Source organism: Opisthocomus hoazin, chromosome 7 (genome assembly GCF_030867145.1).
Source record: "Opisthocomus hoazin isolate bOpiHoa1 chromosome 7, bOpiHoa1.hap1, whole genome shotgun sequence".
Lineage (NCBI taxonomy): Eukaryota > Metazoa > Chordata > Aves > Opisthocomiformes > Opisthocomidae > Opisthocomus > Opisthocomus hoazin.
In genome coordinates this window covers 21,536,986-21,552,812 of record NC_134420.1, presented here as the reverse complement: position 1 = coordinate 21,552,812, position 15,827 = coordinate 21,536,986, and the positions used below count along the sequence as shown (strand labels likewise).

The 15,827-nt window shown below is 36.8% G+C and overlaps 1 protein-coding gene across 14 annotated transcripts in view; it reads right to left on the bottom strand.

Moving 5' to 3' along the window:
• SOX6 (SRY-box transcription factor 6) overlaps positions 1 to 15,827 on the bottom strand; it is a 386,542-nt gene that overhangs the window by 248,002 nt on the left and 122,713 nt on the right. For 10 of the 14 annotated variants that reach the window (XM_075427555.1, XM_075427551.1, XM_075427550.1 and 7 more), the window contains one exon: positions 4,071 to 4,189. The exons of the other annotated variants lie outside the window; for them this stretch is intronic. In XM_075427555.1, the coding sequence (XP_075283670.1) occupies positions 4,071 to 4,147 (77 nt within the window). In that variant the 5' untranslated portion in view covers positions 4,148 to 4,189. The remainder of the gene's footprint in view (positions 1 to 4,070; positions 4,190 to 15,827) is intronic. 14 annotated transcript variants of the gene reach the window in all.

Here is a 15,827-nt window from a genome sequence, read left to right as displayed (position 1 = left end):
TCGGAGGGAGTAGATGGGGCCTTTTTTTCTTAATGTTCCTTTACTTCAATATGAAAATGTGAAGACAAAAGATAAATAATTGCAACAGCCTAAGAATTCAAACAAAGTAAACCAAAATATTATCTCCTCTATTTATTAAGATAATCAGTTGCCATTAAGAAATGTGAACAATTTAAAGTTTTTTATTGAGATTTTGAACCTCCTTTCATTTTACAAGGTCCATGATGAAGTCTCTACCAATTTTAACTGCCTTTAAAAAAAAAATTAACTAAGACATTGTTATTCAGAGTCTTATTCTTAGTATGATATACTTCAGTATCAAGTATTTTCATTGTTATTTAGTAAAACAAAAAAAACCCAAATCATTGTTAAACTTTAACCAGTTTCTCAGTGCAAATTTTGCATTTTTAAGGAATTCATTAAGGTATTTGGACTAAACACTGAAAAGAGTCAGAGAATGTTAAAAAGTAATTGTCAAAAGTACAGCTCGCACTCCTTCATCATTCAGCTTGGAGAGCTCAAGCAGCATGCAGTCTCTGCATACAGCACTCTGAAACTGCATCAGTTGCAAAGGAAACTACAAACTCTCCCTGTCTTTTGGTTCAATTCTGCAAAGTAGCACAAAATTGTTAGGAAGAAATAATCTGCAATAACTGAGGACCCTCAACTATCCTGTTTTCATGGAAGATTATGGCATACAGCATCTCATCTCTAATAAGGAGAAGGAAACATGCATAGCAAAAATCAGTCGTAAGGGTAAAGGTGAAGAGTGCCCAGGCTCTGAATTGCTCCACACTTCCAAGTGCTCAAAGTTCCATGGTTGTATTTTTAAATGTGTCAAAGAACATCACAAAGCACAACTATTAAAATACAAAGAAAAACATAAACCAGAACATGAACCAAAGGTCCATTCAGAGTTGTCCCCAGATAATTAGAAAGTAAAAAAACAAATGTCCAAAATGCAAACTTAAAATATTTTCACTGATTTTAAAGATTTTTAGCATTACTGTTTAAATTCATTTAGATCCCTTACAAGTGATGTTAGTTAAAATACTGAAATATTCCATTATAACTTGTGATGCAGTATGTTTACCATTGAAATAGATGGTGTCTTGTTGTGGTTTTCATCTCTGACCCACTTTTTCCTATATTTTAAAGATAAAACATATGAACTGCATTTGTAAAGAAGTCTTGTCTTCTAAAACAGTGTCAATTTTTGCTCAGGGCTATATTTTGTAACAGTTTCCCACTTAAGTGTGTTGGTAATAATTTATAATAGACAAGCAAACAGTACATAATATCTGCAGCCTATTACTTCTAAAACCAGATCTGAATAGTTTCATTTTCTCATGGACATTTGTTGAGAGTTGTATCATCAATTTCAAAAGCATTGCCACACAGAATGTACAGCTTTGCAAGCATATTTAGCTGGTACGGCTGTCATCCCTGCCATGAACCATCAACGAGACAGTCCAGTGTCTGTGGTTTTAAACCAATTATGAATAGAATGGAAAAGAAATGTATCTTTTAATCTAAGAATTAGGACGCAGAAGTAGAATCGTTACAGACTTTCAAGTACGGGTCAGATGCTCAGACACTGTAATCAGAGCAGCTGTACAGAGGTTAACTGGATCCTCTTTATTCAGCTAAAGATATATCCTTAACAGCTTTTCTTGGCGTAGAAAAATAGCATTGGGTCCTTGTGCAATATGAAAATTCTGTGTTTTCAATGAAAAACTGACTATCATTACAGTATTACCAGGGATCATACAACATGATAATATTCCTCCAACCACTTATTGCAGAGAAATGCAGTGGTAAAGGTATATTCTGAACACTAGCAGACTGTATACATTGTGCTCTGTACTTTTTCAAACCGTTGCTCTTGAACTGATTCAAAATGACAAGTTCTTTTCACTTACACAGACAAGCACTTCCAAAAAAATAACAAAAATTATTTCTCCATCTGGCATAAGCGCTAGTATCAGACAATAATTCTGGGAAGAACTGAACACAAACTACTGAAACAAAACCAATTTTAGGTTTTAATTTGAACATGAATTCCTATGTTGCTACTTGGCAAAGGACTGCAGTCCAGCAGCTCCTGTGGAGCAAGGTCGTGAAAGAAACGGGGGTCATCCAAATACATAGGACCTCCAGCACAGCAGGCACAAACTCTCTTCTAACTATGCTAGGCCACGTCAGTTCTCAGCACACAGCCACTCCAGCAGCCTCTCCACAGCATTACCACGACACAGACCAGGGCTGAGACGACAGGACCAGGAGAGGCACCCACCAAGCAACTCCCCCGGTACCCACCAAGGAACCTTTGAGCCGGCAAAAATAAAGTGCAAAAAGGGAGAAAGCAAAGGCTCTTTCAGGTTTTTTTCTGCTGAATCATTTTTGGTCATTGAGGTTTTGGGAGCTGATTTAGGAAGGGAAAAGCCCTACCAGGGCAGAAACTGGAGCTAGCAGGTAGACACAGGGACGCTCCAGGAAGGAGGCAGTTTTGGGGTGGGACCTCTCATCTTATCAGTAGGGGGGTCAATTTCCAAGAGGAGGCACCTCCATAAAGAGGTTGCCTTACTTTGAGATGCTACCCTGGTTATTTTTTCATAGAAGGTGATGCAGCAGTCTAATATTTGGCAATCAGCACAACTTCTCATGTTCCAGAAATCTCAAAATATCTTCGCTTTTACTAAGCAATTCTCTCAGCACTACCACTTCACAGAAGAAGAAACCCAGACACAGTGAGTTTAATGAATTAACCCAAGGAAACAAAGGAAGTCAAGAGCACATACGACTGAATTTCCAGCCCTTCTCAGTTCCCTGTGAAAGGCATAACTTGCAGCAAAAGATGAATCGCAAATCAGGTTTGTAACACATTCCTAACTAAACAAGTTTTTTCTCAGTAGCAGACAAAGAAATCTTTCCTTACAATTATTTATTTCACTAAACAGATGTGTAGAGTTGTATTTATTTCTCTGGCTTTGTCATTATCAATTTACTATACCATGTCACAAGTTACAGCTTACTTAAATCAGCCAGTAAATGCTGGAAGAAATGTTTGTTGACACTGAATAGTGAATTCCTACAAAATCTGACTGCACTTCTACAGTGGCAAGTAGTGATCAAAGGGATATGAAACTGAAAGCTCCCACATCGGGATGAACACTACATTAAATACAAGTTCAAAAAGAGGCTGGGGATCCAAAGTCAGTTTTAAAAATACAAACTGGATAATGAAATAAAAAAGGACCATATATTTTTAACCAACTAGCATAACTTCTGGAATGGAAACTGTCAGCTCACTTGTGTGCTATGTGCATTTCTTTTGAATTTTCTCATAGAAGGGGCACAACATCAAACAAAAAATATTATCACTTGCACTATATTCAATACTTCAGAAAGGCACTTAAATTTACTGTAGTTTTAATATATGTCATCTTTCCAATACACAATTAAAATACTATATTAATAACTATTAATAACTAAATAAATCTCAAGACAGTGAAACTATTCATTTTAGTATTTTCAAGGACCTTTCTGTAAACATAATGAAAAGACAAGCCCAGTGAATAGCTTAACAACACAACTTCCATGGAATATTTGCTAACATTACACATATGTTAAGCAGTGAAATATTCTTCACTTGAAAAACACAAAACATTCTGCATCTGTTGTAGAAAATCAGCCCAAGAGATACATCTAACTGAAGACATTTTTTTTTCATTTATAAACTGATGAGAAAAAATTTCCTTTCACGGCTTGCTTTGATTCAATTAAAGCAATAGTTTACTCAGTACCTATTGCAAATGTCTCAAGCTGCATGCAAGGAGAAATTACATGGTTTGGATAGTAAGTGAGTATCACTGACTCCTGAAAATAAAATCATTGCTCAAAATAAAATTTCTGCATCGTCATCTAAAAGTATACATGACTATAAACGTAACAGAGAAGGTTATTTTTAGCTCAAAAACTGTAATTTGTTTCAGAATTGTAGTTAGAAAAGCTAAAGTGATAGGAGAAAAAAAAATACAACACAACTACCAGTTGCACATATCACTCACATATAATGGCTGTTCTTCCACTCTTCTGTCCTGCTTTCTCCTACCACACCAGGCAGCACTTCAGAGTTTGATGGCATAACACCTCTGACACCTTCCCAAATCACAAGGAACCACTGCCACTGTCAGGAAATCACACTGAGTTAATCTCTGCCAGCTCCCAAGCTGCCACGTCTATCCATACGTATAAGCAACATCTAATTTGTTGTACAAAGCACCGTCAACTTTGTTCAACAATTAAAGTCGTTAAAAACATAAAAGCAACTGTGAGAAGTGAAGGCGTTTGGGCCTGTTGGGAGATACAGTACCCCACATGCCTTCTGCCACTGCTGCTACAGTTAAGCAAACTTTACAGCCAGTCAAGCCATCATCCAATAGAGCCTATTTGCTGAGCAACAGTGGAGCTTTGTGGTTTGCCTCACAGTTGACAGTAAGTTATGAGCCCTTTGTGAGCACAGGGGAAGGAAAACAGAGATCGGAATTTGGCAGGAAAATATAATACAGAATTCTCCTGTCTATGGAACCTGAATTTTTGTGAAAACAATCAAGCATTGTTGAAAGAAAGAAAAGCAACTTTGACAGATGAAATATAGAGGGGCCCCTTTTAGGAAAACAGTAAACAAAGCACCATTCAGGCCAGGTCCATTCTGTCATTTATAAAGATAGTTTCTTCTGTGTGGTGAGACTTTACAGCAAAGAGTTCAGATTCAACAAATCAAGTGTAAAATCTCCCACAGTCCACATTAAAACAGCTAGCTAGGAAAGGACAGGAATGCCAAAGAGAAAAATATCACAAGTTTTTCTGTTTGGGAGCAAGGATACAATACGTAGATTGGGTGAAAGAGACTCTAAGAAAAGTCTAAAAGACAAGCCAAAAAACGAACAATTGTTAATTATAAAGAGCTAATTTTGTCAGAGACAGGAAAAGAGAAGGACACTGGAGATCACTGAATAGAAATATGAAAGGAAGGAGCCGTTCTTCAACATTGTTGAAGAACTATGTCTCTATTTCTCCAGGCTGGACCTCATGAGGTCATCATTGGCATGAAAGGCTCAAAAACTTGGGCTGGTACTACTATAGTTGGGACATCTGGAATGTCAGCACACAGTGCACTACTTTCTCCAAAGTATCTTAATTCCTCTTTCCAAAAATAGGCATCCTCGCCAGTTTTAGTCACCCAAACTGGAAAATGTACAGCACAGACTGAAATGAAAAGCATTTTTGTTTCCTTGCACTCCACAACCAGTAATAAGATTTCAGCAAGGGAAAGTTAAGGCAACAGTGTTCGATATACTACAGCTTTGACCAATAGTGCCTGGTCCTGCTACAGGACTGGCAATTGTTATGAAGTTCTGACTGACGTGAGTTTCAAGCATCTTTGGGACTCTTAAAAGCAAATGTTTTTGCAGCCATCAAAGTAACTGTTAATGCTTTACAGAGTAGAAAGGGACCGTAGGCCAGTAAAAGCCCGGTTAGACTCAAATGACACATTACTTGCACATCATTTGGAAAACATGAACAAAACTACTTGGTTTTGCTACACCCAGCTAAAGTAACAGTCTTCATTGTGTGCTCGTCTGGACCCAAACCAAGCCACACCTAAGCAAATAATGCTTAGTAGATGCAAAATAATACTGATTTCTTTATTTAGACAACCAAAACTATTTATTTCACCAATGAAATCACGTAATAACTATCTGCAATTTAAAGCATCCTTTAAAACAAAGCCCACAAAATGCAGAAGTTTGCCAATAGGTCAGGAATAATAAAAGCAAGCATGCATATGGATTCCATGCTCTGGATTTACCCAGCATTGGTTAATGGTTTCTATAGAGATGGATGTCAATCTGCCTGGCCTTTCTTGTGTCAACAGTCAGTTACGAGGAAGATCATGGCTTTTGCCTTTGATTAGAAGAGGTATCTTTCCTTAGTTTACTGAAGGTCACAGTATTTGCCACAAGTTCTCTCTTATTACAGATTTTATGTGAAATGTGTATGTTTACAGAGAAAAATAAAAAGACAATTAGCTTTCGAAGTTTGGAGTCAAAGTGGTGTTAAAGCTACATTTTGTACAAAGTTTTCCTGTCCGTGCTGTAAGATTTTTCACTTCAAATACAGCTTGTTCAAAACTTCCCAGAAAATATTTGCATAATGCTAATTAAGCTGTCAAAAGGTAACTGTGGAATACTACCACAACCACATCGCTGTCAAGTTTCTAAATTCCTTGAAGGAGCAGGGACTTGTGTTCTTGTCTCATGCTAAGCTAAATCGAAAAGAATTCTTCTCATTTTTATCACAAAATGCCACCCAGGCTTTTCTTTAAATATTGTCAGCAGCACAATACTTCATATTATTGCACAAAAATATGAAACAGAATGAAATGCAGAAATATCACAATGATAACCGAACACACAAAAAACTGACTACTGTGAGCTGCAGTAAATATATAAAGAAACATTTTCAAGAATTTCCCTTAAGGCAGCAGTCAAACCTCAAAACCCATCCTGCTGCTGATGTTACCTCAGTCCATATTAATGTGCCAGAAGATAACCAATAAGCTTGCCAGTGCGGCATTACAAGTAAATGTGAAAAACTAGAGGGGACAGTTTACTTCTATAAGTATTAGGTTTAGTCCTGCCTGGAGCAACAGAATTAAATCTTTTATGTTTCCTAGAGAGATGCATTGACAGTAATGAAATTTTGGAGTAGTTTGGAAGGAAGTGTTAAAGTTTGAAGTCCTGTCTCTCCTCCAGGTCATGTCTGGCCTTACAGGTCACGGTGCTGCTGCTATACCTTCCACTGGAATGATGCCTATAGCATCACTGCTGCCAACCTGCTCCAGAAAAGGCTGCATTTCACTTGTGCTGAGTACAGAGAGGAACTGATCTATGTCCAATTGAAGAGACACCAGCTGACTATAAAGGTTTTGGGATGTGGCACATAATATGCAAAGTGGTTTAGTGGCAGAGGGGATTTTCTGTCTATGAGAATGGGATGAGCCCAATTTTTAAAAATAAGAAATATTTTACAATGAAAGTATGACAGAACAGCGAAACAAAGGAACTGGTTTTTATTTGCAATTATGTTCTATATATGCTACTGTGAGATATGACAGTGGTTTACTGTTAGTTCACCCAAAATAAATGAGTGCATGAATAAATCAAATGATTAAGTTAGTTTCCACTCCTAGCCTTTCACAGCCCGAAGCAATAAGGACAAAACGGAACAGCAAACATGGAGTTCCCCTAGTCCTCTGCATTGTGACATCCAAACAACTCGGGGGCACTGTACAGACACACTGAAAAGAGAACGTGGAACTGGGCGAGCGCTAAAATATACGCAGGAGGACACAGTGAAAAGCTCTTACCCTTCGGTTAGGAAGCACTATCCAATGATTGCAGGGGCGCTGGCACGGGCCCAGAAGGAAGGTATGGACACTGCAAGGCTGACAATCACGCCATATTTATTAGTGGTAAGCTCCAGGAAATGTTCCACATAGCCCTCATAGTTTTCTGGCTTCAGACTTAAATGCATACATGCACACACTCACACCATCCCTTCTTAAATTTCCTTTGAGGTTTCCATGTACTGCTATCTTACCCTCAGGAGCTGCTTCTCCCCACAGGCTCTGTGCTACACGCTTTTCTACCATCCATAACAGCCAGTTGCACACACTGGTGAGAACGGATTTTGTTACTACTTTGATGACACATGGCCACACAGTGAGATGTACAATATTGACCAAGTGGTCTCACTGAAGTTATCGCTGATCTAACAGATAAGGAGTTCATTACTTATTCCTTGCTCACACAGAAAGTATAATTTCCCAGGTCCAATGGGTTACTTATCACCTCCTTTGAGGCCTATAACTGTACTTGTAATAAGATTAACAAAAAGAGATCTCAGATACCTCTGTGTTAAAAGACAACTTGGCTACAGAAAAGGAACAAAACTCTAGAAGGGAACTTCTTGTATCTCTGGAGAGACACGAGCTAGATCTGTGAACTGAGCCTAACAGCAAGAGAGAAGAAATCCCACGTGGAGCTGGGTTTATACACATGTGAGCATGTACGTGTGCAAATACATAAATGTATGTATCTACATGCATGTATGTTTCTTTCTGTGTGCATATATTTATTATATAGAAGATTCAGGTCCTAAGTATGCAAAGAGACTATGTGAGATATCCTTGTGGCTTTTTTCCCTGCACCCTGTTGTCCAGATGTAAGCTGTGAAACGCATCCAAGTTCCTTATTAAGAGAAGTTATCGAGCCAGGTGGTTCAGGCTGAGCTGTTGCATTTATCACTCCATTGAAAACCAACAACAAATTCAAATAACAGAGGCTGTATTTGATTCTGGATCTTTCTGGGCTTTCTTTCTCTCATTCCTATCCCCCCAGTCTCACCTCTCTCCCACTCTTCCCCACTTACCATAAAGTCATGATGCCCTTTACTATAATAATGAATGAATTTCCCAGATTATTTGAGAGACTTAATTGATTCTCCGTGTTTATAACGTGCATAGCACTTATACAAAAAGCCTTTTTCATATGTCTTTCAGCAAACATAGAAATAGGCTTGGAGTCAGTATTCATTTTAATAGTTTCAACAGAAAGTCACATTCATTTCCAAAGATTTCTTTTTTTCCTAATTGCACTTTTGCAATCACTCTGCATGCAATTGCACTACACACCCACCTATAAACCTGGATCTATCACCAGCAACTACAATATCTCCATCCTTAAAGTAAATTTTATAAAAAGTATATGACCTGCACAATGCTCACTGTACAAAACTTTAAACACATATAAGAGTGAGACTGTCAGAACCTGGCTTCTCCTTCCTCATGTTATTTAATTCCAGGTAATCTCAGCTGAGATCTGTGTAGTGCTGTCACTATGGCCAATTTTATACTGGATATGTTTCTCGATACATATGTGTAGCTGTTTACCTTTACTTCTCCGTAAATGCAATATGGACAGATATCATTGAGTCACCAGATCATACATTTATTTTTACGATATATTATGCCGTTTGATGTCATGTTGACATCTAATTGATGTTATTTTTCCTTTTTTTGTCTTTGTTTTGTTTCTTGGTTTCAACAAAAAGAGAATTTAAAAAAGGCTGTAGAGTGATGACTTAAGGCACTGACAGACATGAACATAGCATGCATCTCTTATGATGTGCTGCTGAGTAACTGGGTATATTTCTAGCTTTAGATAACATACAGGAGACCTCTGAATTTTTACTGTATAGTGAAGCATTTATGTAAGCCTAGCCTATAACCTCAAAAGAACTTTTTTTCTCTAGCAAGGAGTATATACAGAACATATTTTCAATAAGGGCTTAACCCATGATTTAAGAGTCAATAAAGAAAAGTTTTCCATAAAGAAATGAGAAAGCAACAATAGAACTAAAATACAACATACCGAAGATTAAATATGTTCCATCAGCACAACAGTGTCTTTGTACAGTAAGAACAGAACACGATGATTAATAGTAAAATGGTACGTATGTCAAAACAAAAATAAATGCAATTTAGACAAAGTACACACTTATTAACAGAGAACATCATTTACAGTTATTCGGATGGGAGGAAGGCAAGGATGAAGCTAGCAAAGAATGTATTTCACAATGTGAAGTCACATTCATCGTGGTTGAGGGTTTCCCCCACACACTACAGCTGCAAAGTAACACTTACTGGCGAAATCCTTGCTGGAATAAAATTAATGCCTAAGTGCGCAGTGACTTCAGCAGAATCAGGATTCCACTCAAGGTATTTTAAGGTGCAGTATTATTAGGCAGACCTCGTGGATCAACAGTGGGAATGGGTCCACAGTTCCCCCCATGTTCCTGCAGTGCACACACTGCAGACACCACCAGCTCTAACAGCCTCGACACTGACCAGCCTTTTTAAACAGGGGCTGAGCCTACAGACCTGCTCTCACTCATCCTCCTCCTGAATGGCTAAGAAGCAGGGTCGATAAATGCCTGGGGCCCTTCTAGGTGGGTTTGGGGGCATAGAGAGTGGGGAGGGAAGGAGGAGGGAAGTCAGCACTTTGGAAATGAGTGCAGAGACTAGGTTAAACTTAGACCAGTGAAAGGCAGATTAATGTGCCTGACCAACTGAATATCTGCCCAGCACCTACTGGAAAGCTAACTTTTGAAACCAACTGAAAGGTTGCAGAGAAATTATTTCTGCATGACAATATACAGTGAGAAGACTTTGGGAACACGTCCTCTATATTTGCCAGAGACTTTATAAAAATGACCTGATGTAAACTTAGTACTTCAAACATTCCAAGTTTTGAGCTAGAAAGATACAAATATGTTATCAGATTATATCACTCCCTACCGAACCACAAGGTTCCCAGCAGTGTGCCAATCCAGCCTGTTTGTGAAAACTAGTGAGTCACCTTCCACAAAGAAATAAAACTACAACCATATATTTATATAAACCAATGGAAAATACAAGACAGAAAGAAAATTACCATTTTATTCTACATACAAGAAACACCTTAGAGGATAGCTCCATCAACAGTGCCCACAATGCTCTAATATTTCCAAATAAACCAACACAAAATAAATATGGATTTATAAGAAGGGTAAGAAAGGTAAATTTAAAATGAGGAAGAGAGTTTGGAGAAGTTGTAAATTAAGAGAAAACACAGTTTAAAACATAAATGTTTGTTCGATATTAATTCTAGAAATTGCTACCACTTCTGCTTTGCATACATAATTACACACAACATGGGAAGGATGAATAGAAAGAAAACAAGGATTATTATTCCATCAATAATTATGTGGCGAAGACAGAAATTTTTTCAGTTTCACTTTTCTGATATACAGTATCAGTAGAAACCAAACAAGGAATTAAAGCTTATAATTCACAATATGCATGTTTTCACTGCACATGAGACATAAATCAAAGACCAAGTGGTAGACCTGAAATATAATCTCAAAACACCCATCCTGAAAGCTCCTTCTAAACTACCCCTCTCAAAATCCCAAGCTGTCTCAAAAAATATTCTGATTATGGTATAATCGAGTCTACACGACCTTTGCAGAAAAAATTCTTTGCAATTCTGGCAAGCTTCTTTCTCTACCACTTTTATTAGATGAATGACTCCATCCATTTGCAAGGAAGTTCTCAGAATCTCCACATTATAAGACTATTATTGCCAGAACTCATTGAGCTCTTGCTGTGTTCACAGATTTAAATTTGAAAGACAGAAATTATAAACATATACCTCATTCAAGATAGCACACGCAAGCACAGAAGTACACAAAATATTTCAGTAATGTACATTATAACTACAAAAAGAATGACATCAAAACCTTTTTGACCATCAGACAAGAATCTCAATTCTTAAATCATCAATTCACATGATTTCTTGTTTTCTGAACTTCCTTTAATTTCTTTGCCTATTAAATCTAATTGCTACATAAGCTGGTGTTAGATGCTCTTGAAGTCACACAGAAATTTACCCATCCAGTTTAAACCATATTCTGGTGACATAAGATACTATATGGCAGTACAGTGGCACACCATAGAGACCTATGCCTTGCTCAAATGGCTTGCCATCTTGAGACTCCTACAGTTTTTAACTCCGGTCATAAAATGTCTTTAAGACCTTACACTTTTTGTAAACAGATATTACTACACCTTCTAACTAATCTTCAAGTCTGTGTGCACTGTATGACATGGATGCAAACATTTAAACAGAACTGCTCCACTGTAATGTCCTAAAAGACAGCATGAAAAAATCACCAGAAACATAATGAATAAAGAGAACTTAAAACTGAACGGGCATTCCCACTTCCTGTATCTGTAGGTGGAAAACAACATTTCACCCTTATCAATACAGCCTATTAGGTTTCTGTATTAATGAAAGAATGAGAAGACACAAGCAGTTCAAGGATATCCATAAGAATGAAAGTGGTAAAAGGAGAATCCTTCTAACTATATTATGGACAGTGTCAACAAATGTGAATTAAGTAACTTCCCTCCCCCCCCCCCCCAATCCCAGAGAAGTATATAAATTATTCACAGCACTGTTATCACTTTAGCAACATTACATTTGTTTCATTAACAATCTATTCCCTGTAATTCCAAGAACTATGAAGTAAATTATGATCGTCACACAAACGTACATTTAAATTACAAACAATACTCTCACTAAAGTGTCCAGCTTTTTATGAAAGTTTTGAGGATGTGATCTGATTTTAAGACTGTCATACTTTTAAGCAAATGTAGATTGACTTAAAGTAAACATTGCAGGAGGGAGCTCATGCTCTAGGCTTCACCAAGCAATCAGCAAGGCATCTGACACGCTACAGAAAACCTGCAAAATCCAGCAAATAAATCATGTAACTCCCATTCAGTATCCTACAAAGCACACAGTGGGGAGCTGACACATTATTAACTGACTGTAATTTTCACAAACTGTAACATACTAAGAGTTTTATGACATACATGTAGTGAAATATATTTTTATATACTATAAATGCACATGTTTTTAAAGCACACTAATCAAGACATTTCAATTAAATCATTGGGTCATGCTTGTTTTCAAGTTAGTAGTACCAAAAATGTTGATTATTACAGAAGGCAGATTGGGGAAACATCTTCATCTCATCATTCCACTCTAACAAAATCACAAGCTTTTGATGATGTGGTAGTAGTATGTTACACAACGAAGTGATTGACTTGAGCAACAGAGAAGATAACCTTGGGACAGGTAATTGTCCCAGAGAGGTGCTTCCCTTGAATATGAGGTGTTATATCAAATTATATTTTATACAAACTTGCTGAAAACCTGCTCTTTCAATGAAAACATATCCACAAGGGACAATGCAGGTTCCAGGGAAGCCCTAATGCCATCCAGAAACAAAGAACTGAAGATGATATGACACAGACCTCAGCTTTCAACAAAAACATCTTTCCTTTTGCCTTGGTGAAGATTTATGTGACTTTACAGATGCAAGCCTCACCTGCCTCTTTCAAGAACAGCAAAAAGCAATTCTGCAAACGACAGAACACTGGCTTCTGAAGCCCTACATTGTTCTGCCACACACATGAATTACTTGAGGTCCCAAAGGTTCCTTGTAGAAAATGGCACTTTGCCAACTCTCATTACTGCCTGCCAACCTGTAGATAATCTTCTACTGTACTTCATCTGATACTTTCACATTTACAACCCTTTACAATACTCAGCCGCTTCTATTTAAATAAAAGTAGACAACATAAAAAAAAATAAAGTAGAAAATACAGGCTAGATGTGAAAGCTGAGACCATTTCCCTCTCTATTGTCCATTATTCCTTAATGTATCATTCTCCTTCTGTATGTAGGCAAAAAAAATAAATCCAATGTAAACACAAAAGGCAAATACCTTTTGAAGGCCAGGCAAATATTTGAAAAGCAAAAAAGAGATTCTGCTTTTATCTCTAGATCACCCTACAATTTAATGGTTAGTGGAGAGGAGTTTCTTCTTTCTTTCTTTCTTGTTTTTCTTTTTCGCTTTGCTTCAGGGAACTCAGGAGGGGCAGGTCCACACTTCATAGCTCATAGAATGATTATCAACATATAAACCATAACAATGGGATAACAAAGGTCAGATAACTATACCATGTTTGTTATCAGAGCAGAGAGAAAAATTGGCATTATCAAAAGGCAACAAACCAATGTATTAAAAATCTTAATCCAGTATTATTTTTAAACTATGACAATTATGTGCCTGACCTTGTAACCTGATGTATGTAATTTATAAGCAAAGCGCAGGTGCTAGTATGGAGCTTAATGGTCTTTATAAGTTTTCTTGAAATTAGAGTAACACCACTCCATGGACTAGAGAAAGACTTGGGCCTTCAGCTATGTCAGTAGTATTAAATAGTACCACAATATAAGAAAACAGAATATCTGCAAGCTAAAATGGTAAAGCTGGTAAGTCATTACCAGTGAGCCCACAATCACATAGTAAAAAGAGTAAATTACTACCTATATGAATATATGGAACTGATTTCAAGAAGTTGCTAGCTAGGAATAAAGCTCTTGAAACTGAAATGGAATACAAGCACCTTTTTTTGTCCCCTTCTTACTAGTTCACAATTCTCAGGTCACTACTGAACACAAATCAACAAATGTTCAGTGGTTCAACAAAATAGGTTGATGGTCTCAGGCAAATAGCATTCTTTGCACGTGAATCCCAGCAACTCAAGCTAGATACCATATGATCCCTTCATTCAGAGCAGGTTCACAAATTATTGTTGGAAGCTACATCAAATGCCTCACCTATCTTATGAGTAAATAAGCCCTTTTGTCTGCCGAGTTCTTTATGATGTAATGTTTCATGAAACACAATTTGAAAACAAAACGTCTGTAACAACTTACAATGAAAACCAGTGCTTTCTTAAATTGTGTGCAGAAAAATTAAATTACCTTCTAAGTAAAATAAAGCAAAACCATCAATGGTAATGTTGTTTATAATAGTGATGCATTAAGGTAACAATTTTTTTGTAGCAACAGCTACAGGAAAAAATAAGCCACAGCCTTTAGCTGATTGCTTGCTTAGCGTAGCAAGAAAAGAAGTAGACGGAAAAACCAAACAGAAAAAAAAGGAGAGTTCCGTCTTAGGGTTCCACAATAAAATACATTGTAAGTCTTTGCCTCTGTATATGAGACAGTATTAAGTAAGTATATACACCATGAGGCAAAACTTTCAGCTTAATTAGTTAGCTGATGAGAGTTAAATTTGTTATATCAAAAGGACAACATTTGGTAGTTTGCTCCAAAATCAGTTTCTGTAGTATGGTAAACAGTGTAATCAATGGTCAGCTTGATTCTCACTCAGTTATCCACGCTCTTAGATCTTCTTCTCCTATATAGATAAAATGTCCTGAGAATGAAATGTGTACGTTTAGATTCTTCATTCTATTTTTCTCTATTGTATCTTATACTCGTCAACAGCTGAAGTCTGTTATAACATGCTATCACTTTTTAATACATGATTTTCAACCTGCAAATGTTCTTCTAAACACAAATACAAAATTATTGCATAACAAAGAATGACAGTTCCCTAAATTTACAACTATATTTCTCTGTGTGATTATGGACCGATAGAGGTTATTTAAGGGCCACCTGCTATAAGACTTTAAAAAAATGTATGAACAAATATATTTCAGCAAAAAGGTCACTCAGAATATAAACAAAAAGAAATTACTTTGGGGTGATCACCTGTCCACTGACTTCAAGGATGTAAGAAAAAATTTTCTGTATGTTCAAGCTGTAAAGTATTTGCACTTTATTATCTTTTATTTGACAGAAAAGTGATAAACACTCCTTCTAACTAAAGAAGTTTGGTTGGCAAAGTAGGATTAATACTAGAAAAAAAATAAATACTTGCTTATTCTTGCAGGAAACATTTATAGATAAAAGCTATAAAAAATAAAAATCTATTTTCTATCATTAAAAAAATTAATTAAGCATGTGAAAGCTATTTTGATTAGGTTCATTTTCAGTTTTCACAATACAACATCACATTAAAAGATTATGGTATTCCACAGGAGAAGGCAATAGAAACAGCGAGAAAAGGAATTATGTCCCAGACTACCACATAAATTGGGGGACACCATCCCTTCATGGTGAAATTTATCAAGATCATGAGCAATTTTATAAATCTCTTAGGTAATAAGTAAACACGTACAATGTCCACTTTTCTATCTGCATAATATTTGAAATCCTGAAAGTACAAGGTAG